Genomic DNA, 26333 nt, shown 5'->3' with positions numbered 1-26333 from the left:
CCCTATATTACACCTACAGTGTATAGAAAGTCTTTCCACCACATTTCCACTGTACCTGGACTCTTAGACACAAAGGGAATACATATAAATAATGGTAATTTTCTCCCAGGAGCCTTGACCCAGATCAATTCCTCTAAGCAAAGGAAATTTGGGGGCAAATCTGAAGGCATAATCCCTCAAAGGGACACAGCCAAGGCACAACCTGCAGGAAACACAAGCAGTTGCTTTCCCAGGGATATACAATTGTTTTCCACAGCAAAGAAGTTCCCAGCACGAGTTATCCACCACTCAACAAGCTCTGTTCAATGTACCCTTGGAACACAAGCCTCTCACCACACACACAGAAGGAAAAATAATTTGCAGGGGAATGGTGTTTTAGGACTCTGCTTTCCAAAGTTTGCCTAATAAAGCAGAGACCAAAGAACACAGTATTTTCCTGAATATATGAATCATACCTTGATGGTGTCTACTTTGAATCATGCAATTCAAAGATCTCCCTGGAGCACTATTCCTTACTTTAGAAGAGAGCAGCTATCCCCAGCAGAGATGCAGCACATATGTCGGGCTGATGGATGGCCATGCTTTAGCAAGAGTCAAAACATTTAGGGAAAAGAAGTTAAAAATTCCCTCGAAACCTTAACTAGCTCGAGAGTAATTTGAGCATTGCATTCAATTTACTGGCTACCAACAACAGCAAATTTGGCATCTTCCACAAAGGCTTTGCAGCAATGTCCTTTTCCCCACTGCAGAGCCCTCTCCCACCCACGCTGCCCACGTGCCTGTCGTGGTTGATGAGGGAACATGTTCCACTGAGGTCAAGGGCAGCATCGTGTCAGACCACAATAAAAACACCATCAGGACTTGGATCAAGAGAGATAAATGGAGCTTGGTAAAAAATTCACTATGACTTAATCCTTCTAATAGGACAGAAGAAACAATACCCATGTATATTGCACTTTACTAACACATTTGAACAATAAAAAAGAAAGGGCTTGTCTTGTGAACTAATAATTAAATATCAGCAATTTAAAGTTCTGTATATTGCTTAAACATTATTTAGTACTTCACTCCCAGGCTCTGACAAAAGAAATTCCTTCTGCAGCCAATGAACACTTTTGCAGGTCTTATTGGACCCCACAGGATGGGACAGCACCATCCCAGTGCTGGGCTTACCAGCACAGCCTGTTCCTGGGTCTCTGCAGAACATTCACCCTTCCTGCAGAGCCTGCCACAATCAACCAAACAGAAGTGCAGTACCTGAGCAACGCACCTGCACAGCAGCAGGGAACAAACCTGCTTCAACACCTTTACACTCCATTCTCCTCAAGTGCTGCTGTAGGAATTTCTGTGGCTGACGTTTTCCCAGATGACTGGCCCTGTGGTGACATCCACTTGAGATAGAATCCAAACAAATCAACAACATATTAAAAATCCTTGCATATAAATTCCCTCCCATCCTGCAGCATCTGCAGGCATTGCTGTCAGGTGGATGCTGGATTCTCAGAACTGAGAGCAGGCTGTGCTGCCAGGGGTCATTGCATTAAAAAGCCCCTCAAATATGTGCAAAACTGGACTCAAATCTGTCCAGGAGATAAAGCCTAAGGCCAGAAGAAGGACTTTACTAATTAGGGCTATCTGGGCTCTCCTGTGTGACCTTTACAGTGCACCAGCCCTATGTTGTGAGATCACTAGGCTGAACAGAAATACGTTAAAATTAAAGGTACCACCAGCCCTGGTCTCCCATCCATGTCAGGCTCACTTCACATGGAAGGACACTCCCTTAGCTCACATGCTGTCTTCTGCCAAACCATGTGCCATTTGCTTTAAATAAAAAGGATTTTTAACCACTTCTACTCATGTGAAAGTGTGCTGAGCAGGGAGAGGGCCAGTGCAAATGCATTCCATGGAACCCAAAGGACAGGGGATTTCTCACAATGAGAGCTGGCTGCAATTTGCCACAATTTGCACACTTTTTTTTTTTTTTTCAGGAAGTTTTCCAGTCAGCCTGCAAATTTTTCCAGCCAGATAAAATGTAGTCAACGCATAAATGAGTTGACAAGTCATTCTCTGCACATACTAAGTTGCTTTTATTAATCCAGAACTGCATGCTACAGATACTGTACAGCATGAACATTTATTCATTACAAAAAATGGCTTCCAAACCATTAAAAATGAAAATCGGAATAAGAGCATAAAACGGAACAGTAACATCACAACTGTTAGGAAACATTCAAAGTATTCACAAAAAATGTTATAGTTAGCATCTTAATAAACCAGAGAAAAATCTGAGACAGTTTTACAATCGCTTCATGTCAACTACAATGGCACTGAATGAACAGATGAACAATTTTTCAGCTTTATACAGCGTTTTTTGCAACATCAACATGCCTAGGTTTTTTTTTTTGTTTTAAGTTTGCTACCTACCTGTATGTAGTAAGTGTACATAAAAGTGGCAGTCTGATTTTCCTTTTATGAATAATCTAATATACAGAATTTGGCCCTTAAGGGTTTATACCTCTTCATTTTAAATGCTTTCCGGACAATCTGCTACCAAACACGTCTGTTATAGGTGACATTAAAACTACATACATATCTACCTATGTAACATCACAGCAAAACATGATGAACAAAAAAATTACAGCATTAAAAAAAAATAATAAAGTTGTCGGGAGAAAGTTAAAAGTCACTGAGAATTTTGGCACATAAAAATTTTGCACACAGCCTACAGTCCTAATGTCGCAGGGGATTCAGCTGCAGTTCTGAACGGGAGACACTTGGACCTTGCTATTTTTCAAACAGCATTGCTAAAAATTCCCTTGCTAAATTTTCAAGTCTTTTCGAGTGTAATGGCTTTTAAAGCAATTTTATTCTTTACACTATTGATCCTTGAAAAAATGCATCTGCGAATGTCCATTTGGTGGCAACCGTATTTCATATAGCAAAAAAAAAAAAAAAAAAAAAAAAAATCACAAAAAGAAATCGAAAAACAAAATCCCGGAAAAAATATATATATACACATTTATATATAAACTTAAAAACCTTGTACAAATGAGTTGTTATATATAAGATGCTTACACTAAAGGAAAAAAAAAAACCTTTATACAATGTTTCAAGAAAAAAAAAAAAAAAGAAGAAAAAAACATTTAAAAAGGGACAACATACAGATACAACAAGCAATTTCTAAAGCAATAAATACTACTGGTCCAATAGCGTTGTGATACTTTTAATTGTTGAGTAGCGTCCCCTCCCCCAAAAAGAACAACACCATGGAACAAGGTATATTAACACATTTTTTTAACCCTTTGTTTCTGTACATTTAAACAATAACAAGTAACATCACAATAAAGGTTGTTTCACACAAGGAAGAAAAAAAAAAGAAGTAGCGGCACCGCATTCGTTATGCCCTTAAAGGTTTAAAAACCAGATGTAAAATGATTGGTTCGCAAGCTCGTATTTAATACAAATAATAAAGAACCAATGCCTCTGGCAAGGGCTGCTTCAAAATTGCTTCTTTTTTTTTTTTTTAATTTTTAAAATCAGTCTTTAAAACTAAGCTATTGGAACTACATAACAATTATGTATATATATATATTTTTTAAACGCTACAAAGACTTTAAACAGCTGTTGATAAAAATTTTGGCAGAATCATGAGGCTTTTCTCATCTACATATTTAAAAAGGAGAAATTGAAATAAGAATGGGTCAAATATTGACCAATGAACTCGATAAAACATCAACTAATGTAGCCACATGGCACAAATTAAAAATGAAACCGAGAAACGACGACAAACAGCGGACAACAACGAGAAGAAAAAAGAAAAAAAAAGGAAAAAAAAAAGGAAAAAAAAAAAAAAACCCCAAATACCAACAGAATTCAATCCCCCCGAAAGGAAACCGAAAGGGCTAACGAGGCTAAAGCTATTCTAAGGACTTCGTTACAAGGGAGAGCGGCTGGGGCTGTGTCCCCGCCAGCGAGCTGTGGGAATGCAAGGAGGACGTGGAGGGCTGTGCGAGGGAAGCGGCGGCGGCCGGCGGGAGGGCGGCCGGCGGGTGGTCCAGGGCCCCGTTGGGGCAGCTGGCGGCGGGCAGGGCGCCGGGCTTGCTCGCGGCGCTCTCAGCGAGCACGAGCGAGGATGGCGGCGGCATCATCACCAGGTGCGCCAGCGGGTCGGGCTTCAATGAGAGCGAGAGGGGTTGCGTTTGTTCAGTCTGTGGTTTCGAGTCTCTGGAGGGGGAGGCGAGCATGGCAGGGGAGGACGGAGGAGAGTCTAGTAAGCTTCCATCTGAAGAGGGTGGGCTGACGCAGCTGCCTTCACCTTGTATGTAGCGAACGCACTTTTTTTTTCTCCTAGAAACAGGGAGAGAGTTATCTGTGAATAAAGGGCAGAGATGCTGATGGAGACAGTCATCTACAGCAAAGAGCCGTCAATCAGCTACTCTGGGCTCTGCACGGGTGGCATCCCGGCCCCACGTGCTATCCTGGGGGTCTGGCAGGGTGTCCTCGGCACCAAGCCCGCTCGGGAACCTCCCCTCGCCTAACAGATTTGGAAAGGATTCACCAATTAATTGTCTCTTCATCCCCCTCCTCTTCAGGCTTCCTCCTTTCCTTATTTTCATAATCAGAAAACCAGATAAATGGGTTTTGGAGCCCACTGTTCTAATCTACAAACTTGCCTCCATGGGAAAAAAAAATATTACAAAGCAATTTAATCCTCCTAAAATAAAAACCCTGGATAGCTGATGGTATCTCAAGATGTCCCATAACGCTGTCCAACTCAACAGGGCTATAGCTACACCTGTGTCACCTGTGATTTCTTACAATGCCGTGCCCTTGGGAGGCAAGAACGGCTGCAAACTACTGCTCATTGCTTCCTCCTCTGTTAAGAACCACACCAAATCCAGAAATGTCAGTCAGACAGGAGGGATATATAACAGAGAGAACAAGAGAGAGAGGGGAAATAAAAACAAAACGAACAAACAAAGCAAACAGAAGAAAAAACAGGAAAAGAACAGGAAAAACAGAATATGATCCAAAATAACAAGAATAACTGGTTGTATGGCCTGCAGGTTGTGGCTTTAAATCGACTCAGTTTTATTTTTTTGTTTTAGGGGAGTGGTAGATTTGGGAAGCTGCTTGTCTGCATTTTGGGGATTTTCCTCTGAGAGGCCATCCATGTAACTCCAGAGTGGGATCCAATTTCAGTAGGTGAAGAGCACGACGACAGGTACAAAGGTGAGGAGCAACATGGATCTTATTTCACACCAGCGAATATGAGTCTCGCAAGAGCTGCTCATCTTCAAGTAAATAAGTGACCCGACAGAGATCTTTTCTCCTCCCTCTGTCCACTGGATAATGTAAAGGAGCAATGAAAACAGATGACAGTTTCACACCATCTCTCTTGCCAAGTATGCGCAAGACAATTCTAGCAGTAGGACAGAAATAATGAGGCAAACAACCACAGCATCTGGCAGAATGATGTCCAGTGGCCACCTTGATCCTGAGCATGCTGTCTTTCCAGCCCTCCTATTCACAATCACACTTCCAATGGGAAGTGCTGAAGTGCAGTCACACAGCCCAAGGCATAGGACAAAGCCTGTCTAGAGCAGCTCTGCCACAAAAACTCTGTATGCTCAGCTAAGCTGCACAAAGCCACCGATGTGAAGGAGGAGGTTGCTCTCCCTCTCCAGTGGTTAGGCCACCCCAGGTCCACAGCTTCATCAGAGGGAGGGCCCAACAGCTGAATGTCACTGGGGGACATTCCCCACCTCAGTAGGTGCCCAGGTCCCCTGCTGGTTGCCAGGGTTCTCCCCTATGTATGGTGCTTGACTAGGTTAAAACAAGCTCTGCCCTCGAGGCAATGAGGACAGATGCTTCTCATCTGCAAAGGAGATCAAACTAGCTTGATCCTGGAGTTAAAACTATCATCTCCCATAGCCAGGAAGGGAACAACAACCTCAGCACCCCATCTTTCACCAGCTTCAGTGAGGGACCAGTGCAGTGACATCCCTTCCCCAGAGACTCAGGTCTGCTCTCAGATTCTGCTCCATGTGCCACATGGCAAGGTGAGGGGTTAGGACTATTAGAACTTTAACCACGTTAGCCTGCAGATCAATACATGCTAAAAACTAAAGACAACCATGCAACTTAAATGTTAAAAAGAAAGAAGGAAAGATAGAAGACAGCAAGTGAGGGCTGTAAACCATGCTTTATTAGAGCAATGTTAAAAGACAGAAAAAAATTAATTTGGTGGGCTCAAAACAGACCTTGTTAATTCTTCTACCATTAACGAACAACACTGGAGATCTCTGGCTCTTGGCTAAGGACAGTTCTGCTGTTCTCTCTCCCCTCTCCTCTCTCACCACTTCCTACTTCAGCTGGGCAGCACTACCAGGGGCACAGTTCCTGTTTGGACCTTCTGGATGGCTCCAGTGGCAAAGCAGGACAGCTAAGCCCCACGAAGTTCACCAATATTCCTTGTGTGGAAAGATGGGTTCTTACAATCTGGAGACTGCAGGACTCCCTCTCCATCCCCAAATTAAAATTACTTGCAAGCAGAGACCTCAGCTCTGCCTGTCTCATTGATGGGGGTCCAAAAGTCCTTTAACTGGACTGCACTGAACTTACAGGGCAGTGAATTATTTAACTGGAGGCAGTTCTAATCTAGTATACCAGCATTTCAAATTTATTTTTTAATATTATTTAAGTTCTGTGGCCTGAAAGAAATAGCTCCCATGGCAAAGCAGCCTTAAAACAGGTTTACCTGACTTTCTGACACTGCAGAGCTAACAACCTTTTAAAAAACCAAACCCATTGCTCTGCTACCTGAAATAATTTTCCTTTCACTAGGATTAAGGGAACGTATTGCTTCTTTTGCTAAACTTTAATAGTGTGGCCACTTGTAGTCTGAAAAAAATATTTACTTAAATTGTGATGGCTCGAGGGGGGAGACATTTCTGCAATCTGTGCCAATGACACCATGGTTACCTGTGGTCATGTACCTGTCAGGGTTAAGTGGCACAAAAGGTCCAGAGGGCAAACCCCCAAACCATGCAAACCTAATTTTAGCAGATGTGAAGACCATCAAGCAGCTCTGGTGAGGGGGAATAAGTAAAAATCTAAGGAACTACGTGTGCCTCAGTTTTGCTCTCCTAAAGGCTGGAACAAAAATACCACACATCCCCTGCTCAGAAGCACTGATGAGGATGCACTGCTCTGAAAGTGTTAACTTGCTACATCAGTGAGGCAAACACCAACAGACCTGACCCCACTTCTGCTGCCCTTGAAACTAGCCCTGGAATAGCACCAGGAAACCTGTAATGCTGCAACTGCCATGAGTAAAAGCCACAGAAGACTGCAAGGGTTTATTCAGTTGCTGTGGGCAAAGATGTCTCAGTTTTTACTGCAGTAGCAAACTGCACATCTTTAGCACCTATCCAAGGTGTGCTACAAAATGCTACCATGCTAGCAAATGCAATGTTATAATGGTTAGGACCAGAACTAGGAGAGGAATGCTCTAATACCTAGGGGTAAAATGTCTCCATGCATTAAAAAACAAAACAAAACAAGAAACCAAAACAAAACAAAAAGAAAAGCAGCTGACTCTGCATCAGTAAGTCCAAAACTATCAGCTATACCACTGAAGTTGTCCCTGCTGCACTGAAAAGACTTCTGACCAATATCTGATGTAAGTTAAGAGAGGGTTTACACTTCACATGTAACCTAAGCACTGTACAGACCAAATAAAAAGTTTCCTTGCTGATAAAATGTAGTTTTAAAAGTATGTTGCTTACTTAAGCAGCCAGGAAAAGATAAAGCAACACAAACATGATGTGCCCCCAGTTCTGGTAGTTGGCAGGCAGAGCCTGACATGCTTCACATACTCTATCTCTAGACTACACAAATATCTGCTGATAGTGTGCAGCAAAGTAACCACAGAGCAGAGCCTAACTAAACACAGCGCTGCAGTCCTCGGCTAGCATGAGACTCGAGCCTCCCGACACACTGAAGCAGCTACTCAGCTCTTCTGGACCGAACCCTTCTCCCTTTAAGCACCAAGAAGCTGCTGCTTTCCCAGCTTGTTTAACACTGGTACTGATAGCTGAACCCCAACACCCCGTGCTACTGTGCCTCAAATGGGACAACACAAGCTGCAGAAGGCATTTCTGGTGCCTCCTCTGGCACACTGACACACACCACCACCCTCAATCCGTGGTTCCTCGACACTAAGCACAGACAAGACTGCGTGCATACACAAAATACGATGGACGTCTGAGCTACATTCTAAATGAGATGGAGCACATGGGACTGGCATGAGTAAGAGGGGAAAATGTGGGAGAGGAATCACTACACACAGAGTGTGGTTTGGGTTGAAATACCTACCATCATATTATTCCAAATTCAAAGACTGCTTGTATCAGAATAAAGAAACAACAAATTTAACCAAATGCGATCATATAAGGAAAAAGGAATGAGAAAAGAACTACTCGGTATCCCTCCACCAAGAAAGAAGTACGTACTGAGTTACACATGGAATTAAACTCCAGTAGAACATGGGCTGCCGGAATTTGGGCTTTCTGATGTCTTTCATCTCCTTTTAATGCTGGAAACTGTGCTACTAAAGTCGTAATTAGTTTTGTCTAGAGCTCAGACATTTACAGCTCACTTGTTGGGATAAAATTTAAGAAAAAAAAATATTTTTGGGATTAGAAAAAAAATTTCAGATATTTAAAAAAATTATATCTACATAAACCTTACTGAGACATAGAAGCCAACTGGTAGCTGTTTAATTTTTCAGATAATACCAAAAGAATGAATACAATATAAGCTGTAAACGCTGGCTTTTACATCTCTAATAATGAGAAAAACACTAGGGCTGCGGATCCCAGAACCTTTTTAAAAAGCCTTTGCAGGCAGGGGGCATAGACCCAAATGAAAGACAAAATATAAATGTCCAGCTAAACAATAATTTTGCTGACAATCTAGAAAAGAAACAAAAAAAAAAAGCCAAAAATTTGCCAGCTTTAAGGACTTTGAGTTTTCTTGTTCCCAGTTCTACCACCAGGGAGAGGTTATTGGTAAAGAAAGAGAGAAAATGGCATTAAATTAGCAAGAAATTCCAAAGATCAAAGATTATTAGCAATTGATGCTGTGGGAGAGAGAAAAGTGGGGAGTGGGGAAAAAAGATTAAAAAAATAAAATCACACAAATGCACTAAGAGGACAGATTGCTTTTATTTCCCCAAAGGCCTAATGGGTAGTTTTATACCTGCATGGTTTGCACCATAAACTCTGTCGGTCAAGCCCGAACAATGCCCGACACTTCTTTGGAGTATTTGCATCTGTTAGCATAAGGTAAACACAAAAAATACAACACAATGGTGGATAGAGCTCATTTGGTCTGCGTCATCTTAGCTACAGCTACGTTCAGCTTTCAGTCACCTCCGTTTTATTTGGTAATCTCCCCTAGTACCAAGGGCAGGAAGGAAAACAGGACTTTCATAATGAGCCAAAGGAAAACAAACAAACAAAAAAAAAATCTCCGAGACAGCCACGAGCCTGTGTGGTGTCGGAGCCGCACTCAGTGCCGCGTTATCAAGGGCTTTGGGAGCGACTTTCCTTGGGTGGAGGCTTGGAAGGAAGGAGTGTGGTTGAGCCACGGATCAGATGGGCTTAAGGTTGATGCTGTTTTACAGTGGGTTTTTGGCTAGCAGCAGCAAAGAGGAAGGCAAAAAAAAAAAACAACCAACCAACAAAGAAAAAAAAAAATAAAAGCAAAACCCTTTCGGAGAGACGATTACTGATGGCAGTGTCCCACTCCCTTGTGTCTTCTAGATCACAACACAGAGCTACAAAGCAACAAGGCAGGAAAAAAAAGGGGAAAGTACCAAATAAACCAGCTGCAAATCAGCCATAGCGAGTCTGGGAAAACTATACACACCTGCAGGGGCCGCACCAGTTATTCTGTTGATCAAGGCCAAAGCGCGCTCGGCATTTCTTAGGAGCGCTCAGGTCTGAATGAGTTCAAGAAAAGCGAGCAGAAAAGGGAGAGAGGAAAAAAAGAAAAGGGGAGAGGGGGGAGTGAGAGAGAGAGAGAGAGAGAGAGGAAGAGAGAGGAAGAGAGAAAAAGGGAGAAAAAAGAGAAAGGTAAAAATAAGGAAAAAATAAAAATAAAAAAGGGAATAAAAATCAATGTCCTCGTTATTAATTGCAAATATTGACTTTTGATTTAAAAGTTTTAAAAAAAAGTGATAATTACATTTTTATTCAACTCTTGAGATTAGCTGTTGCAATTAAAGCTGCAGTATCCCTTTATAAAGGACTGTTTCTTTCCCTTTCAAGAGAGCAGGTAGAGGAAAGTCTTTGTGGCTGGTCTAGCAGGATGTTTCAGGCAAGATTGATTTGGGCTGGGGTTTTTTTGTTCATTTGTTTTTTCTGTTTCTTTTTTTAAGAGTGGGGGAAAAAGGAAGAAAAGAAGCTGAGTATGGAAGTTAGATCCTGAACATGCTTTTTTCTTCAACTCAGATAAAAAATAAGAGAAAGAAAAAAAAAAAAAAAAAAGTAAAAAAAAAAGAAATTATATCTCCTGGGATAATGCAGCTTTTGGAATAACATTCAATTTACTTGTTTTCATTAATTTGTATTTAAAAGAATGGATAAGAATAAGCAGATTGCAGGATGAGTATGTTAGTATCAGCCAGAAAATAAAATGTAAAGCATGGCAAGGTGCTGAGTTAGTACAGCTAGTGAATTGCAATGAATAGGCTTGAGCAGAAAGGAAAAAAAAATAAAACCAAAACTAAAATAATGACCAAAAAATGCATATGCATGCTAATGTGAGAAGACTTAGTGGGAGCCATGAAAAATGCCATTAGATTAAGGAGGTTCATTACTGACTTGCTTCCATTCTTTATCAGTCTCTTTAAAGAAATACTGCATATTCAATTTGCACAGTTAGTACAACTCTTGCGTTATTTTTACTGCATTATTGTTTTAATAGCAATTGTTACAAAAACAAAAAACAAAATTAAAAAATACTATCAAACATAATAGATATAAAGATATATAGATAATAAATACTATCAAAACGTGTGGATGGTATTTTTTTCTTAATGTCATAAGTGTTTAATGTTAAAATCTATAATGGCAGGAAAAAAAATTAAAAGCAGTTTATAAACTATTTTAAATGACTCAAAATGACGTTAGCACCTGTAATCGGAGGAAGTGAAAGGCAAGGATTTAGGAAACATTCGCTGTGTTCTGAAAAAAAAGAACAAATTATACAAAGGCTTCAAAAAAACTAAGTAAGGGCTTCTTCAAGATCGACTATGAGATTGCCTATGCAGTATTTCTAATTTCCTATATAGAATGGCAAACCTCCTTAATTTAAGATGGGTGCGATTTACCACTGTAAGGCATGCATCAGGACATCCAGGGACAGCCCAAATTAACAGCACACGCACACGGACACGCACGCACGCACACGGATGCGCGGAGGAAGCGGACGGCTGGATAAACGATGGCATAGGCATCACAGCTACGGCTCTGCGGTTACAGGCTCGGCAGCTACAGGGACAAACTCAGCTAGTGCCACACGAGGAGGCTCTGACATGCAATGGCTGGGTTACTAGTTTTAGAAGGGCGGTAACGCGTGAATAATTGGAGTGCATTTAAAAAAAAACAACAAAAAAAGCTGTCTAGCATAGGGACTGGCTCCCCTGAGGCCAGCAGACCTGTGCCCACCTCCCCCATACCTACAAGGGTCACATCAGGACTGCCACACTTCCACTAAGCAAGAGGTTTAGACTTATCTTTACTTACCGTTGGTCTCTCCTGGCTGCTTATCCCTTTTCCTCTTCTTCTTCTTTCCCTGTGGAAAACACACAAATGAGAAGGATTAAAATAAAACCCCAAACAAGGTGGTAGGTAAAAACCCTTGCAAGAGGGCACCGAACAATGAGGCAGTGGCTGGAGCAGGAAGCTCCCATGGGGGGGACACCGAAGTGTGACACTGGCTCAACCCCGGTGCAGGGAACTTTTGGGGACCCCAAGGAGATGCTGCACCCTGGGATTGACTCTGCCTGCCCACCCTGTGACTTTTCACACAGCCTCAATGCAGCCCCCCCTAAATGTAAATGCTAACACCCACCAAAGCCACGGGCAGTTGGGGCAGGGGCAGAAGGACTTGCAAGACGCTGCTTTTTAACTAAGATCATCACAAAGCCAAAAACATTAGACATGTGCATGTTCCTGCATGCAAGAGTTCCAAGAATCATTTGTGGTCATGTATTGGTGGGGCAGGGAGGGGAAGGAGAGGGAGATTAGAGAGGGGACAGTGAGGTCAGATGGAGCCCCTGAAGTTCCTCAGCACCAACCCAAGCATTCAAGCAGACAAGGAAGCCACAAGTAATGAGTGAATCCTAACCTGCAGTTTTATACTTCCACTGACAACCTAGAAAGCAATGCCAGGACAAGAAAAAAAATAATCCTGACATAGCCAAGACCCTTCCCACATTTTGCTCTATCACAAGGAGACTACCAGTAATATTTTGCTCAACTCTATCCCATTCCCAGACGCTGTACCACAATTTGAAATGATGAAATTTGTTACAGTTTTTGACTGGAGGGAGAAAAGCCTGTCCTGTTTCCCTCCAACATTGTGGGAGAGGACAACTGGGAGCCCAGCTTGCTTGGAAACACAGCAATTGCTTTCCAATAGAAAAAAATATGAAGTAATAAGCATAGCTCAAAAGAGAAAAGCTATTTTTTCCAAGAAAACTCCTCTAACGCTGAGGTATAGGGTTTGCAGACCAGTACAACAAGGGCAATGTAGGCAACAGTAATTTCATTTTCCCAGCTCCGCATATGCTAAAAGCAATAACTTTTGGGCCAGCAACATTAGCTGTGAACAGCACAAGAATTCCTGGCTTTTGAAGACAGGTAGCAAGCACAGCTGGTGAGAAGACCTCAGAGCAGCAGTCCCTTGTGGTCAAGGGGCAACAAACATAACAGGAATCTCAAATAACTTTTGAAGTGCTAGACATATCTGGGAAAGCCGAGAGGTTCTCCCACACAGTGGGCATCTTTCTCAGTGGATGAGCTTCAGCGTGTCACTTGCACACTTGGGATGCTCCCCATAGTAGGTTTCCTGGAATGTGTCAGTAAAAAATTCCCCCAACATGAACGTAGGACATTGATTTGTTGTTGTCCTGTTTTTCCTCCACAAAGCTGGCCTTGTGGCACGGGGTTTCTGCACTCATCCCCTCTTGCTTGCTCAGGGTTGTAAACTGCCATGCTGTTGTCCAGGCTGCTCCAGGTTTATGAGATCCTTCTGGAGATGGAAAAAGCTGTGTGCACTGTCCATCTCAAAGGAACATTAAACAACACGCACATAATCCTGCAGCCTGGATACTGATGACAAATAATCTCTGACAAATAATCTCTTGGGTAATTTTTCGGGATATGGAAGTTGCCAATTGCTAGAGCAGCCATCAGTCTAACATGACAGGCAGACGAGTGCTGCTCCTAAAGCTCCACAAGAACAGAATAGGGAAAACCACAATATCTTGAAATCCACATATCACATAAAGATGCAAGAGGCTCAGACTCTGCTCCATCTATATTGATCTAGATTGACAGTAACTCTGCAAAAATCAGTGAATTTTTTCCAACTTTCAACATTGTAACCAAAACTAGACAATTGCTTCAAGATCATAAGCCTGACTTTTATTTAATCTCAAGGAGGCCAGTGGCATAATTAACAGACTGCATCTATGGCAAATTTGCTTAATTTTTGCAGTACATTTGGGAATTCAAGGGCTATTTCAATTTGAGACCTTATAATTTCTTCATTCGAGGGCCAGCCAGAACAAAGGTCAGGAGTTACCTGCCTTTCACAAGCTCTTCAAGCCAGGTAATAAAGTACTGCAATGCCTTTAGGGAGCAACCTGTTAAAAACAGTCAATCTACAGGAATATCAGCCAGGGACCAGGAGTTTCTCATTCTTTTTCAACACAAGCTTTTAAAACTCCTCCTAACAAATAATGGACAGCGGTCACACCAAGTTCTTTACACTCTTTTCAAAGGAAAGAAGGAGAAGAATAATCTGGTTTGCTTGTTTAGTTTCTGGGCTACAAGAGGATATTAGACTATGTAGCTAAATTCATATATGGACTTAAGGAGAGAACTGTGGCAGATTTTCAAGTGTTCTGCAGAAGACACCTTTTTTTCTTTGCCTAAGATTGCTCTCCCAAGACTTAAGAAGATTGTAACATTTTCTGTCACCATACTATATAAATTTTTATGCTGCACGTTAACGCAGATGTAAATACCTGCTAACCATTTTGGAAGCTCCCTCTCTGGAGCCAAACCAACATGGGTTTTGATAGGTCTGCAGAGTTCCTTGGTACTAATTTTCAATTCAACCAGTGGGTGAGGTGACTGGACCCTTACATACTTCTGAGTCCAGCACTCAGCACTGCTGCTAAACATCCTACATTAAATCTCAGGAAGAGCCAGTGTGCCTTGTGACACCAACAAGCCATGAGGCTGAAAGCTGCATTTCCTGAATGCACTGCTCCTGTCTCTGAAGACCTGGGCTATAGCTGGCCTTATCCTTGAGCCTGATGTGAGGTGCTTAACAATTTAACCACTTCAAGCAGCCCAAAGTCGCTCCCCTGCTAGATGTGTGAAAGGCTCAAGACCCTACAAACGGCTGAGGGAGGAGGGGCACTCAGGAGAGCTGTGAATGGACCAGGAGAGGAGACATAAATAAATCCTGCCGATGATGCAAAGGTACCACGCTCTCCTCAGGCAGGAAGGTTCCCCCTGAAGGTCACTTGGGGGTACAGCATCAAGCCGCTGGGAAAGCACCGGCTTTCTCATCCTGTCCTTTTTAGCTTGAGAAGAAAGGGTTTCTCAGTGTTCACACAGTGAGGACAAAAGTAAAAGGTCCTAAACACTGAGGCTTTGTACATGCCCATCTGTCGGTGGCACAGTCACTTTGCAGAATGAGCATTCCTGAAACCTCAGTCGAGCCTACACTCCCTTTTGAACACCCAAGACGACGATACTGCACAGTGCTGAGGAATTACCTCGAGCTGTGGTCTGACAGTCTCAGGCCAGACTGTGCTGAAAAGGGAAGGAGAATGTGCCAAGCAAGAGCTGTGCCTCATCAGGCTTGAAAAGGTCTCCTCTGAGGAGCACAGAATCAAGAATATTCTGAACTGGAAGGACGATTGAGCATGTACAGTTACGCCTGCAATGACCAATGAGGGACAGCTGAGCCCAGTGGAAAGAGAAGAGTATCAAGAAAACAGAAGGATTTGAAAAGATGTCCTTAAGCACATATTGATAAATAAGTGAGCATGTGTATTCTCCACCACCAAAACAGCAGAAGAGTGTAAAGGGCTGTAGCTGCTTCTCCTGGCCTCACTGCAGGCTCTGAACTGGCTTCCTCCCACCCATACACATAAAAATGCAGATTTTGCTGAGGAAAATATTGTCATATACAGCAAAATAGAATATTTATGGTAAAACAGGCAGTGATGATGATGGGGATGGAAGAGGCAGACTTCAACAAAACTGTAATGTGTAACTCTATGCAAAACTGGCATCAATCTTACAGCTGTTGGTCCCCCCAAACCTGCAGGCAAGTGTGACTAGAGGGCAGAGAACAGGGTTTATTACAGAGTTAGAGACCTTGAAAGTTTTAGGTGATTTTTATTTAACCTAAAAAAAATCAAGATGCTGCTATAATCCTATTAAAAAGGGTTTAGAGCTCTCACCAATCCACAAATCTGTCAAAAATTTATGGGCTCAGGCTTGCAAACACTTATTACCATCTGCACCACTTACCCTTCATGGAAGGAGCTATATAGTACTAGGGGTTATAAAGCTCCCCTTGTGCTTTTTAACAGACAAAACATTCTACCACTTCTAGCTCAAAAACAGGCTTTCTGAAAAGTAGAGGGAGGAATCAATTTTAAAAACAATCCATTAATTGATCATGAATTCCAATATACTTTTTAAAAAATGAGGAGGCTAGGAGGGGAAAAAAGGTAACATGGGCATGAAAAAGAAAACAAAAACAAAATACACAATTGTAGAGTTTGGAATAATTCATTTAACCCCACTTGAGAGTAAGACTTTAAAAAATAAAATGCTTTTGCTTTTGTCAGTCCTTCTCTGAAGCTAGGATAAGTCATTCTTCCACTTTCCACTACACTATCACACAGATAAGCACAAGGCAATAATTATTTCTCTCTTTTGGTGGAAAGGAGAGAAGCCATAATAGGGGAATTTTAATTTTTGTTTTCAAAAAATGAAATTCAAAATGACCAGCAAGCCAAACAGCATTTCCAGATGCTGGTAAAAGTGAAGGGAAGACTTTTTCCACAGAGCTCTGCTGTTATCCTCAAATTCTAACCCCATACTAGTCCCAGCCAGGAAGCCCCTTCCAAGTGGAGGGCTGGGAATTACCCCCCAGTAGTTTTGGTATCACCAAGGGAAGCCCTGTTGTCGTTACCAGATTGGGGTCCTGAGGTTTTCCACGTAGTGCTTGTGTGCAATGTGCACTTCAGGAGGTCACACAGACATTTCTACAAGCTCTACACTAAGAAAATTTCCACCTACATATAGGAACCTACATAGTTATCCCGTGCAGACCAGCCTGGGTACAGCTGCATGTGAAGCTGTCGCTCCTTTCTTGCTAGTTCATAGTATTTTGCTTGCTCTTCTCTGGATAATGCGTGCCACTGGGGTGGAGAAAAGACAAAAAGACAAAATAAAAAGCACTAGTGGTTGGGGTTTTTTTAAGCACGTTAACAGCAAAGTTTGTTATTTATACATATAAGTACAGCTAGAATAGATTTTCATTAAAAAAAAAGAGAAAAACAGATGATCTGGCATGCTGATATTCATGTTTTATTTACAACTCTAGATAACTGCAGTTAAATCAACTGAACCACAGCTAATCATTTACATGCACTCAACCCCTTTGTCTCCTGTTGAGAGAGGAGAATTAAGAAATCTAAACAAAAACAGACAGCAGGGGAGATGGTCCAGAAGCTGAACCACTTGTCCTGAGCCAGAACTCAGGTACAGCTTTGGAGGTGGTCTCTCCCACTGGCACTGCCTCCCCTCTTCTTGCTCTCACAGGTGCTGATACTGGTACTGTACTCAAAGGTTTTTCACTTCCCATTTACTTTTCTGCCTATCTTAGGCCAAAATGAAAATCTAAGATTTTTTTTTTATCAACTGGTCATGGAAATGACACTGAAATAACATTGCTATTAATTAATTCCTCTTCTTGCCCATGAATGACCCCACTGGCAAGAAGTGCCTGCAAAAACTAAAAAACAAACCAAGGTTTATCAATTTCCCTATCCATTTTCACAACAGCAGAAAAACACAGGGATTCAGGAGGTGTGAATTCTACTGAATTTCAGGCCCTGCTTGTGCTTGTCCCTTGTTACCTACCCTTCGACCGAGGATTTGGTTGATGGCTGCACTCTCTTTCAATGTGCATTCTGCTACAACTTTTGCTCTCATTTCCTTCATATACAACATAAATGCATTAAGAGGTTTCTTTATGTGTGGCTTCTTTTTCTCTTCTTCTTTTTTGGAGTCCTGATGTTTTCTGAAGAATAAAAACACAACAGACAGAGACATCACAGTGAGAACCCATTCTGAGTTTATTAAATTAATCCCCTCAAACCCTCTAGAGCATAAATCCTCAGCAATCTCTAGGAAGAGGACCAGAAGGTTCTCTAGAGCCTTCACCCTGGCTGCTGTATGGGAACAGTCTTAAGAGCATTACAAGAAAACTCACCTCATGCTTATGCAACATCACCAAGTACCCTCTGAGCCCCTACAAGGACCTTGGAAGGACACAGGCTCCAGAAAAATGGGCTCACAGGGAGAGCTTGAGCATGACAGTAGAGGAAATAATTACACCCCATTATCAATGGGCTCTCCTAAGTTCAAACCTAAACTTGATATCAGCTCTCTGCAGCTTTGAAGAAGCCATTTATGCTTAGTTTTTTGTCTCCTGTGATGCATTTGTTATCTCAAGGCTTCAAACTAGGCATTGACTAATACAGAAACTGGTCAAGAAACTTGAATCTCAATCAAGAAAATTCCACTTCCTTGTTGAAACAGGTGAAATTAGTAACTCCTTGCCTCTGTCACAGAATGACTCAAAGACTGTTACCATCATTTTGAACACACTTTGGCAGCCAAACCACGTTCAAATCAATTATAGCAGAAAAGAAAAAAATTGAAAAAAAAAATATTTCCTAGCAAAAACATCACAAACCTAAGCCTTTTTACAAGCCACACATGCATAGGGGATGCTTTGAGTATCCCAAAGGGAAGACAGGGGAAGCAACAACTTACGAGCTGTGGAGTGAGCCGACGTCGCTCTGGGAAGATTCCTGTTTGACTGTTGGTGTGACTATGGCCGGATGAGGAATTCCAGTTGTATGTAAACTATGGTGTGGCGGGACCATGTGTGGAGGAAACCTAGAGGAGAGAAAGCTGTGTAAATCGTCAGAATAAAAATGAATGAATGGGGAGGGATGTGTACACACATTAAAAAAGAAAAAAAAAAACAAAAAAAAAAACAACTGCCATATAACAAGCACATGACAGCAAGACAAAGCATATGAAAGCTGGCAGCATTAATTAGCAATAAATTAAACATAATGACTCTTCTAATGTCATTAAAGCCAATCTTCCCCTTCATTATCATTACTGACACGAGACATCATGATTTTTAACATCTTTAACAAAAGGCGAATTCAACTGGATGAACTTGTGTGAAGGTGGAATTTCAGCTACCTGAAACAAAATCCACCAGTCCATTTCTTCGCTAAGAAATTATGTGTGGCAGCCAAGGAATCAATTTTTATAGTTCTGAATCATGTTGTGAATTTAGGATGACATCTTTTATTCTATATTGACAGCAAAATAAAATATTAATGCCAACACATTCTAGATGCATTTTTGATAATACTTATAGACGCCTCATTAGCTACATTTTGTTGATGGAGCAAAAGAAAATATTTATTTGTGTCTAATAAATCTCTGAGCCACATTGCTTTAACAGAAGGTGGAAGACTGTGGAATTTTTGATCCATTACAGTAACCTAGAAAGGCTTTAACAGTCTAGCCTTTCTAAAGAGAAAAAATGTTGTCAGCTTTATGGTTTATGGTCATATACATGGACAGATCCCGGTCCTGCAAGTGGATTCAGAGGGATATGCAATCCCTCTGCATGAATCTAATTGCTTGGTCGGGATGACAGCACAAACATGGCACAATCATTCAGACTTTTTACATTTTAACAGAAATGAACAAACTTCTCAAAGCAGGATTGACTTATATCATTGTTTCTCAACAGTCTCAGAAAGGTTTTGCAGTGAATAAGGAAAGCACAGCATGACTGACTGCCTTCCCCTTAGAAAACTCCCACTGAAGTCAATGAGCTCCCAGGGAGTGGGTTCTAGCCTAAAATTATGTTTCAGAAGTTGCTTTCTTCAAAACACCAAAATTTAAGTGATCTGGCAAGGGCTTTTCTCACTGCAAATCCCCACTCTCATCCCAGATTTTGAAAAATCTGATCCAAGTAAAATAACCCAAGCTTATGGAACACTCAATGGGATAAATAATTATTTCTTCTATCATCAATATACAATGTTTTTTTCTACCCTACAGGATTTAGAATGGGGTGATATACCACGGATATCACCATGTATAAGCATCAGAAATATAGTGGGGTTATCTTTTTCTCCCCCCTCTTAAAAATTCCAGTAGTGATCTTAACAAGCCCATCCCCTGTGACTGCCTAGACATTCTCTACATTCACAAGATGACACAGATGTACTTTCATGAACAAGAGCACTGTCCACTACAAGCTCTGAGGATCTTTTGTCTATCAGCTGGTAGCACTCAGGGTGATTAGACAGAACTATTTTGTCTTTGAAGGCAGTGGTGGGAAGAGCACGGACTGACAGGGAGAATGTGAAATTGTTCAAGTTGTAGAGAATTGCAGTTCTTCACGAACAAAGGCATGGAGAGAAGGGAGGCAGGAAGGTGGGATGGCAAGGGAAGAGGAGAATGGGCAGCAAAATGGTCATTCCTACTTCTGCTAAAGACTCACGGACACAAATCTCCAAGTGGATTGTCCAAGTGCCTTCCCACTCTCTGACAAAAGTAGCTGGGAGAGAAGCACACATTTGAGGATATACTTTGGTTCATGGTAGGTCAGAACAGAAGACAATGTCGAGGCGGCAAAGGAGACTGGCACCTTGTCCCAGTTCTGCCACAGACCTGCTCCCCATCAGCAAGACACAAACTGGGCCTTGGTATTATTTTTTTCTGTTCTCTCTCTAGTTTCATGTGTATTTTGATTGGACATATCTAAAATTTGTTCATACAGTGCCTGGGACCTTCAGACACAGTACAGTGCAAATAAAAACTGGCAGTATGAGTCGGATTTTTTAAACAAATAGCTAACAAACATGAGCAAAAATAAAACTGGTGGCAAAAAACTGACTGTGCTGAAAGCAGCCTAAGCACAGTGATAACAGGTTGAGACACATCCCATCAAGTGACTGTCCTAGGCAAGACCCAGTGTTTCAGAGAGGGTTATGCTGCTGGGGCTGGCTAGGCCAGAGACAAGGGGACAATGAAGGATGAAGATGGAGATGAAAAGCCTTCCTTCAGAGAGCAGGTAGGAAGAGATGTACTGGGCTGACATGAGGGCTCAGTGTGAAGTGCAGTGGGCATGTACCAGCAGAGAGAAAATCTGAGTGCAGATCACAACCTGCACACGTTGTGTGAAAGCCTGAAGGATGGCAAAGCCTCCACTGACCTCAGCTGGCATATTTTACTCAGTGGGCTCTAAACTCCAGAGACAGCAGCTTTCATCAACAGGCAGCTGCAGCTGGCTGTCAGTGGTTATTTTCAGGGTTGCAGATTCCATGCTGTGTTCATTACCAATGACCATTCACTTTCTGATGCTGAATCTGTCCAGGTTCAAAAGACTGCCTATTGGACTTACACACCCCTTCCTATGTTTAGGGGTAGAAAAACATGCTCCAGAACCCAAAGTTGCTGTCACAGTCCCATGGACTTCTGTGGGTGGGATGAGGGTTCAGCCCAACGTCTGAGTGCCTGCTCATTTCCATGTAGACAGCCACTCATATGGCAATATGAGCAGGGGAAGAGTGTTAATTTTTAACTTCCTGGCTACACTCCAACTTCAGTAATTACATTCAGCAAAAGTGAATTTCCCCTGAATTTCAATTACAGAAGGTATTTTCCACTGCCACCACTTAACTGCTGTGCAGTGTTTGTCTGGTGTAATTCTGCTAAATTATTTCCTGATTTCTTCTCACAGCAGTTGTTTTTTCATAGTGGGTCCACTGTTTGCCCATCACTCAGCCCTGTCTCATTTTACCTTAAAGGCATATTACAGAGGGGTGATGAAGGATCAAGAGATGTTACAGGCATGCTACAAGAATACAACATGAATGTGGCATGGCTACCAGCAACAACAAAGAGTTGTAAATGGTTAAAACAACCTGAAGACACTACTTTAAAAGTCTAAACCATTTATGAAAAATCACTATTAGTCACCCATTAACTTTTTATAAACTATTCATAACCGCACTCTAGCTAATGAACAGTAATTACTAAGCTTAGGGAACTAAAGGTTGGGAAGCACAATAGGCTCCAAAGATCTCTACCATAATGCAGGCAAAGATGGGAGCTACTTTTGACGGAAGGCTCTAGAAAACTGTGCATGGAAGGATGAGGTTTGAGGTCTGTGCTGACTTCACTGCTGTGGCAAAGCCAGCAAGGGCAAGGTTTGCAGCAGGGGCTTGCAGCAGGGCCCTGCAGGGCTGCTGCCCAGGGGCAGCCATGAGTTGTATGTCTGGAGGTCAGTGTGGGCGCCGCCAGGAATCTCCTGACCACACCAGACACCTGGACAAGGGCTGTCCCACTGCAGAGCCCAGGCTGACATGGGAAAACATACATGAAACCACATATGAGAGCACAGCTTGCCCAGAGGGTGTTCCCATCTACAGGAAACCAGAGAAGTTTCTGGGCTGAAACAAAGGGTAAACACCTTAAATCTATTCAGCCCCTGCATGTGTGCCTGAGCATGTGTGCACGTATGGGCTTCTGTCAGAGACAAAAAGAAAGGCTCCCTGTGTATATGCACACCCCTCACCTTCGCCTAAGACATTCACCAGTTTTTTTTTTCTCTAGACAAGTATTCCATGAATTGCAATAAACACCCTAAAAATTCTAAGCAGCTCATTATACACCACTGTCTCCTTTTATGGCTCCAAGCCAGAATATAATGATGAGTCTTAACTTGTTAAGGACAACTAATTTTTTGTTCCTGGCTGTCTCAGGGGCTTCTCTCTTACTCACTCTCACTTTACTTCACTGTTGACATGTTTCTGTTAACTGGATGTCATCTGCCTGCCTTGATTTTATGCACAAGCAGTGGGATGCATTTTTTTGTGCAACAATTCTGCTTTGAGTTGCATTAGATTTGTCATTATTCTCTCATTTTCCCCTTGCACTTGTAACATTTCATCTATTCCTGCCTTATTTTTTGAGCCACGGTGCACCCACATTATGGTTTATACATGATCTTGCTCCCTTTGAAGCCGGCAGATTTCAGAGCCAGCCCTCGTCAGGAGAAGTGCCTGCTACCAATTTAGCAGGCTGAGGGCCCCGAGCTCCAACAACTCAATCTAAAGGGGGTCACAGGGTGGCACAAGCGAGTGTCAGCAAGTGCTGTTTAATTGCCAATCTAGGCTTCTCCATGGTGTTTAAAGTATAATGACCCATCACTTAATTCTGAGAAGTCCTGGCCCTGCTGCTGAATGGAATGAATATCAAAGGATGTGCTAGAACAGGGCAAGGAGCCTACATTTCCTATAACTGCCATAAGTATAATAGACCTCTACTTCTGTCGTCCCATTACCACAATAATGTATTTAATTTGCTGTGTACTCTTTTTAACTAGATACCTTTCATAAAGTCTATCTTGGGAATATAGCCCCCCCTACTTCCACATCTCCCCCCTCCCTCAAATGACTAGCCTCTCTAATAATAATTAAACTAAATCAAGCTCTACTTTGCCTCACACCATGCCTGCAAGTCTTTTATAGCTATTAAAAAAGATTAAATAGGGGGAGGGAACCATTGTTTAGATTTGCAGCTCTCTCTCCAGCCTACTATTTTTTTTCTGTGCTGGGACTACACTTTTTTTTTTTTTTTTTTTTTTTTTTTTTTAAGTTGATTTTCCAGTTGTCTATTTGCTGGACCAGCATTTTAATTTAAATTTTTATTTTTTTGGTTACTTATCTAAAGCACACACACCACACTCTTTTCCCACCCATTCATTCATGAGCCCTAGGTACAGATTTCCACTTCTCAATGAGGTGTGCTTCCCCCCAGCCCTCACCAGTCTTTTCCTCCTTAGATCATCTATGCACCAAATTCACATATTAAACTGCAGAGATGGAGAGGAAGGGACAGAGCAGGGAAGAGATGTGGAACCTTGCTATGTAATGCATGCTAATTTAATTATGTGCCATCATCAAAATGGATTAGCTGTTTCAGCCCATCAGGAAAGTCTAAACTTCCACCGATTTAATTAACCAGGCTGAAAATCAGATGAACAGAAAATAAAACTATCATTAGGAGCAATTACTGATTACTTAAACATAGTGCTGCCAACCAGTTTGTAAATAAAACTAGCAGCCCCTGGAAAATTAGATGGAATTAATTGGAGGTAGGGAGGGGGAGAAATATATACTTCTAAAGCTTTTGAGGGTCAGGCAGGCCCTTTTATGTTGACTATCAGTGTTTGGAGCTTTGGGAGGGGAAAACACAGCACAATAACCTTCCTCCCAACTCTGCTGAAGAGCGGTCCTCCTCCCTCCTGAGCCCTCCCGTGCACACAGCGCTGCTCTGGCTGATGGCCACTGAGAAAGAAAAGGCTATCACAACTTCTCAACCTTGCTTTTTCAACATTGCATTCTCCCCGCTCTTTCATTTAGTTTGGCTTTTAAAGGTGGCTTCTCACTCCTCCACCTCTCCCTCTAAAACAAATTTTTGAGGTCCAATGACAGCATTAGGACACCACCTTCTCCTCACATGGGAAGGTAGCCCTCGTCCTCTCCTCCACTCCACCAAAAAGCTAAGGAGGGACATTTAACTGAAGTGCTTTCAGAAATCTGCTGCCTAGACAAAATGCTCTCCTCCAGAGAGTGGGAGGAGGAGCTACATTTGCTCTTGATTTAGGATCTCAGTATTTGAACTCACCTTGACATGGAAGCATTGACGGTCAGAGCTGTTGGGTAAGGGTGGCGGAAACCCCCTGTCGTGATTGGGTACACTGGCTGACCTTGCCTGGCAAAAAAGAAGGGAAAGACAGAATGAGAAAAAGGGAAAAAGGGCTAAAAAAAAAAAAAAAAAAGAAAAGAACAACAAAAAACTTCTCTCTGCACAGTAAGCTTTATTCTCATTTGATCAGAACAAAAATCTTGGGGATTGTACAGCAAGGATCAAAGGAAAGAAACACAGAACAATTTGAATGCCATAAATCTGATAGGAATGGCTAATTAAATTTTATAACCTCTGCTTATGTCAATAGAGACCCTCTCCCCAAGCTGAAACTAGGTGTTTTGTTGTAATAATTAAAGGCGAAGTCTCGCTTGCTTTAATGGAGCCATCACACTAATTGAGGGCTACACATCCAAAGGAAAACAATAATGAATGTAAATTTATACCAAAATAAAGTACAGTGAATCAAAGGACTTCAGTTGCGCTTTGGGCCTCTTTCGGTATTTAGATCTCGGTGAGAAAACATTAAATTAACAGAGCTTAATTTGTAGCCTTTTGTCAGATTAACAAGTGTTGACAAGAGTTACCGGGGGAGAGTCCCCAAGAAGTATTGTGGGTAACCAATAGACAATCACACCTCATTACAATAATTAAAAAATACAGCAACATGCAAAACAGCATCCTCATGAAAGACACACAACTTTTTCTGATGGAGGTTTGTCTGTGCTGGCTAGTTCGTTTCATCCGTCCTTCAAATACATCATCTGACTGGGCAGGATGCTTTTGGGGTGGGTACTATGCCAGAAACATGCAGGCCAGTGGAGGATAGATGGGCTGGGAAGCTGATGGTGAAGTGCAAGTGGCAAGGAGAGGGGGAAATTAAAATCTTGGGTTACTTCTGTGAAGTTGGCCATGCTACTCTCCTAGAGCAAAAGCCAATGTGATGGTGTTGCCCTCAACAAAAAACACTGGGAGAAGCTCTAAGAGCTGTGGGTAGGCAAGCACACCATGTTGTTGACTTGTCCTGAAGCAGTGGGGGTGACAGAGGTGGCCATTAGCATCTGTCTGGCTGCTTTGGCAGCCATGGCATGAGGTCCAGTGAGGACAAACCTGCATCTGCACAATTCTGACATATAGGGTATGTCTACAGGGTATAGGTATAGGGACAGTGAGGAGTTTCTTCCCTGTTCTCTCATGTCTTTCATGCCACTGACTTTTGGTACTTACAGCTGAGTGTATTTGTTTTAAATGTTGTGGCTGTTGCTGTGCAAACTTGAGCTAAGGAGCTCACATGCAGTGTGCAATTGTTCAGGGTGTCCTTTGGAAAAGGTAAATCACCACAAATGAGGAGGAATTTCAGATTTCGGGGAGCAATGCTTTGTGTTTTTCTTCTGCTCATGATGTGCTCTTCTGGAGAAGCAACCTTCATCAGAGAGGTGATGGACATGCTTCTCCCTTGGGGTGGGAGAACCTTTACCCAAAAGAGCTGCATGACCATCCACAAGGAAGGGCAGCCTGCAAAATGGCCAGAAGCTCCAGCTCTCCTGCATCAACACTTTTGTGCTTGAAAAAGGCCTCCAAGGCCTCTGATGCCACCACCAGTCCTTGCCCGAAGCCTGGGGATATGTGGTGACCCCCCTGCTCTGCCCTGCTCTCCCTGTGGGGTGTCAACTCCAGCTCCTCAGGGAGGGCAAACTTGTGGAGAGGTATTTTAGCACAGCTGGCTAAACAACCCCAAGCAGGAGCAAACTGTTTTGAACTTTGGGCAATCTTCCATAAGAAATATGATCACCCCAAAATGGAGGAGGTTTGTTATGTGAGAAAAACAGGGTAACAGTCTTGATTTATAATGCAGAGATCTGTTGTATCCAGCAATACAAAGGGATTTTTATAAGCATTTAAATCAAATATACTACACAAAAGGCTTAGGCAGTGCTTAAATGTATTATAAACCTATTGAGA

General features: G+C 42.2%; 1 protein-coding gene across 18 annotated transcripts in view; it reads right to left on the bottom strand.

Annotated features, from left to right (window-relative positions):
- Positions 1 to 2075: 2075 nt before the first annotated feature.
- Positions 2076 to 26333, bottom strand: part of TCF7L2 (transcription factor 7 like 2) — a 173789-nt gene continuing 149531 nt past the window's right edge. For 4 of the 18 annotated variants that reach the window (XM_088059462.1, XM_088059463.1, XM_088059465.1 and 1 more), the window contains 8 exons: positions 24351 to 24437; positions 18393 to 18533; positions 17475 to 17634; positions 16643 to 16750; positions 11817 to 11865; positions 11205 to 11255; positions 9937 to 10009; positions 2076 to 4347 (listed from right to left, as the gene is read on the bottom strand). In XM_088059462.1, the coding sequence (XP_087915588.1) occupies positions 3918 to 4347; positions 9937 to 10009; positions 11205 to 11255; positions 11817 to 11865; positions 16643 to 16750; positions 17475 to 17634; positions 18393 to 18533; positions 24351 to 24437 (1099 nt within the window). In that variant the 3' untranslated portion in view covers positions 2076 to 3917. Of the gene's footprint in view, positions 4348 to 9264; positions 9338 to 9936; positions 10010 to 11204; positions 11256 to 11816; positions 11866 to 16642; positions 16751 to 17474; positions 17635 to 18392; positions 18534 to 24350; positions 24438 to 26333 lie in introns of all 18 variants that reach the window. The other 14 variants (XM_088059466.1, XM_088059467.1, XM_088059472.1 and 11 more) reach the window with 9 other exon arrangements.

This window comes from Pseudopodoces humilis, chromosome 9 (assembly GCF_049639895.1).
Source record: "Pseudopodoces humilis isolate 2021_Gansu_Grassland_sample_001 chromosome 9, ASM4963989v1, whole genome shotgun sequence".
Taxonomy (NCBI): domain Eukaryota; kingdom Metazoa; phylum Chordata; class Aves; order Passeriformes; family Paridae; genus Pseudopodoces; species Pseudopodoces humilis.
The sequence above is the reverse complement of the archived record's forward strand: the minus strand, read 5'-3'. Positions and strand labels throughout refer to the sequence as shown.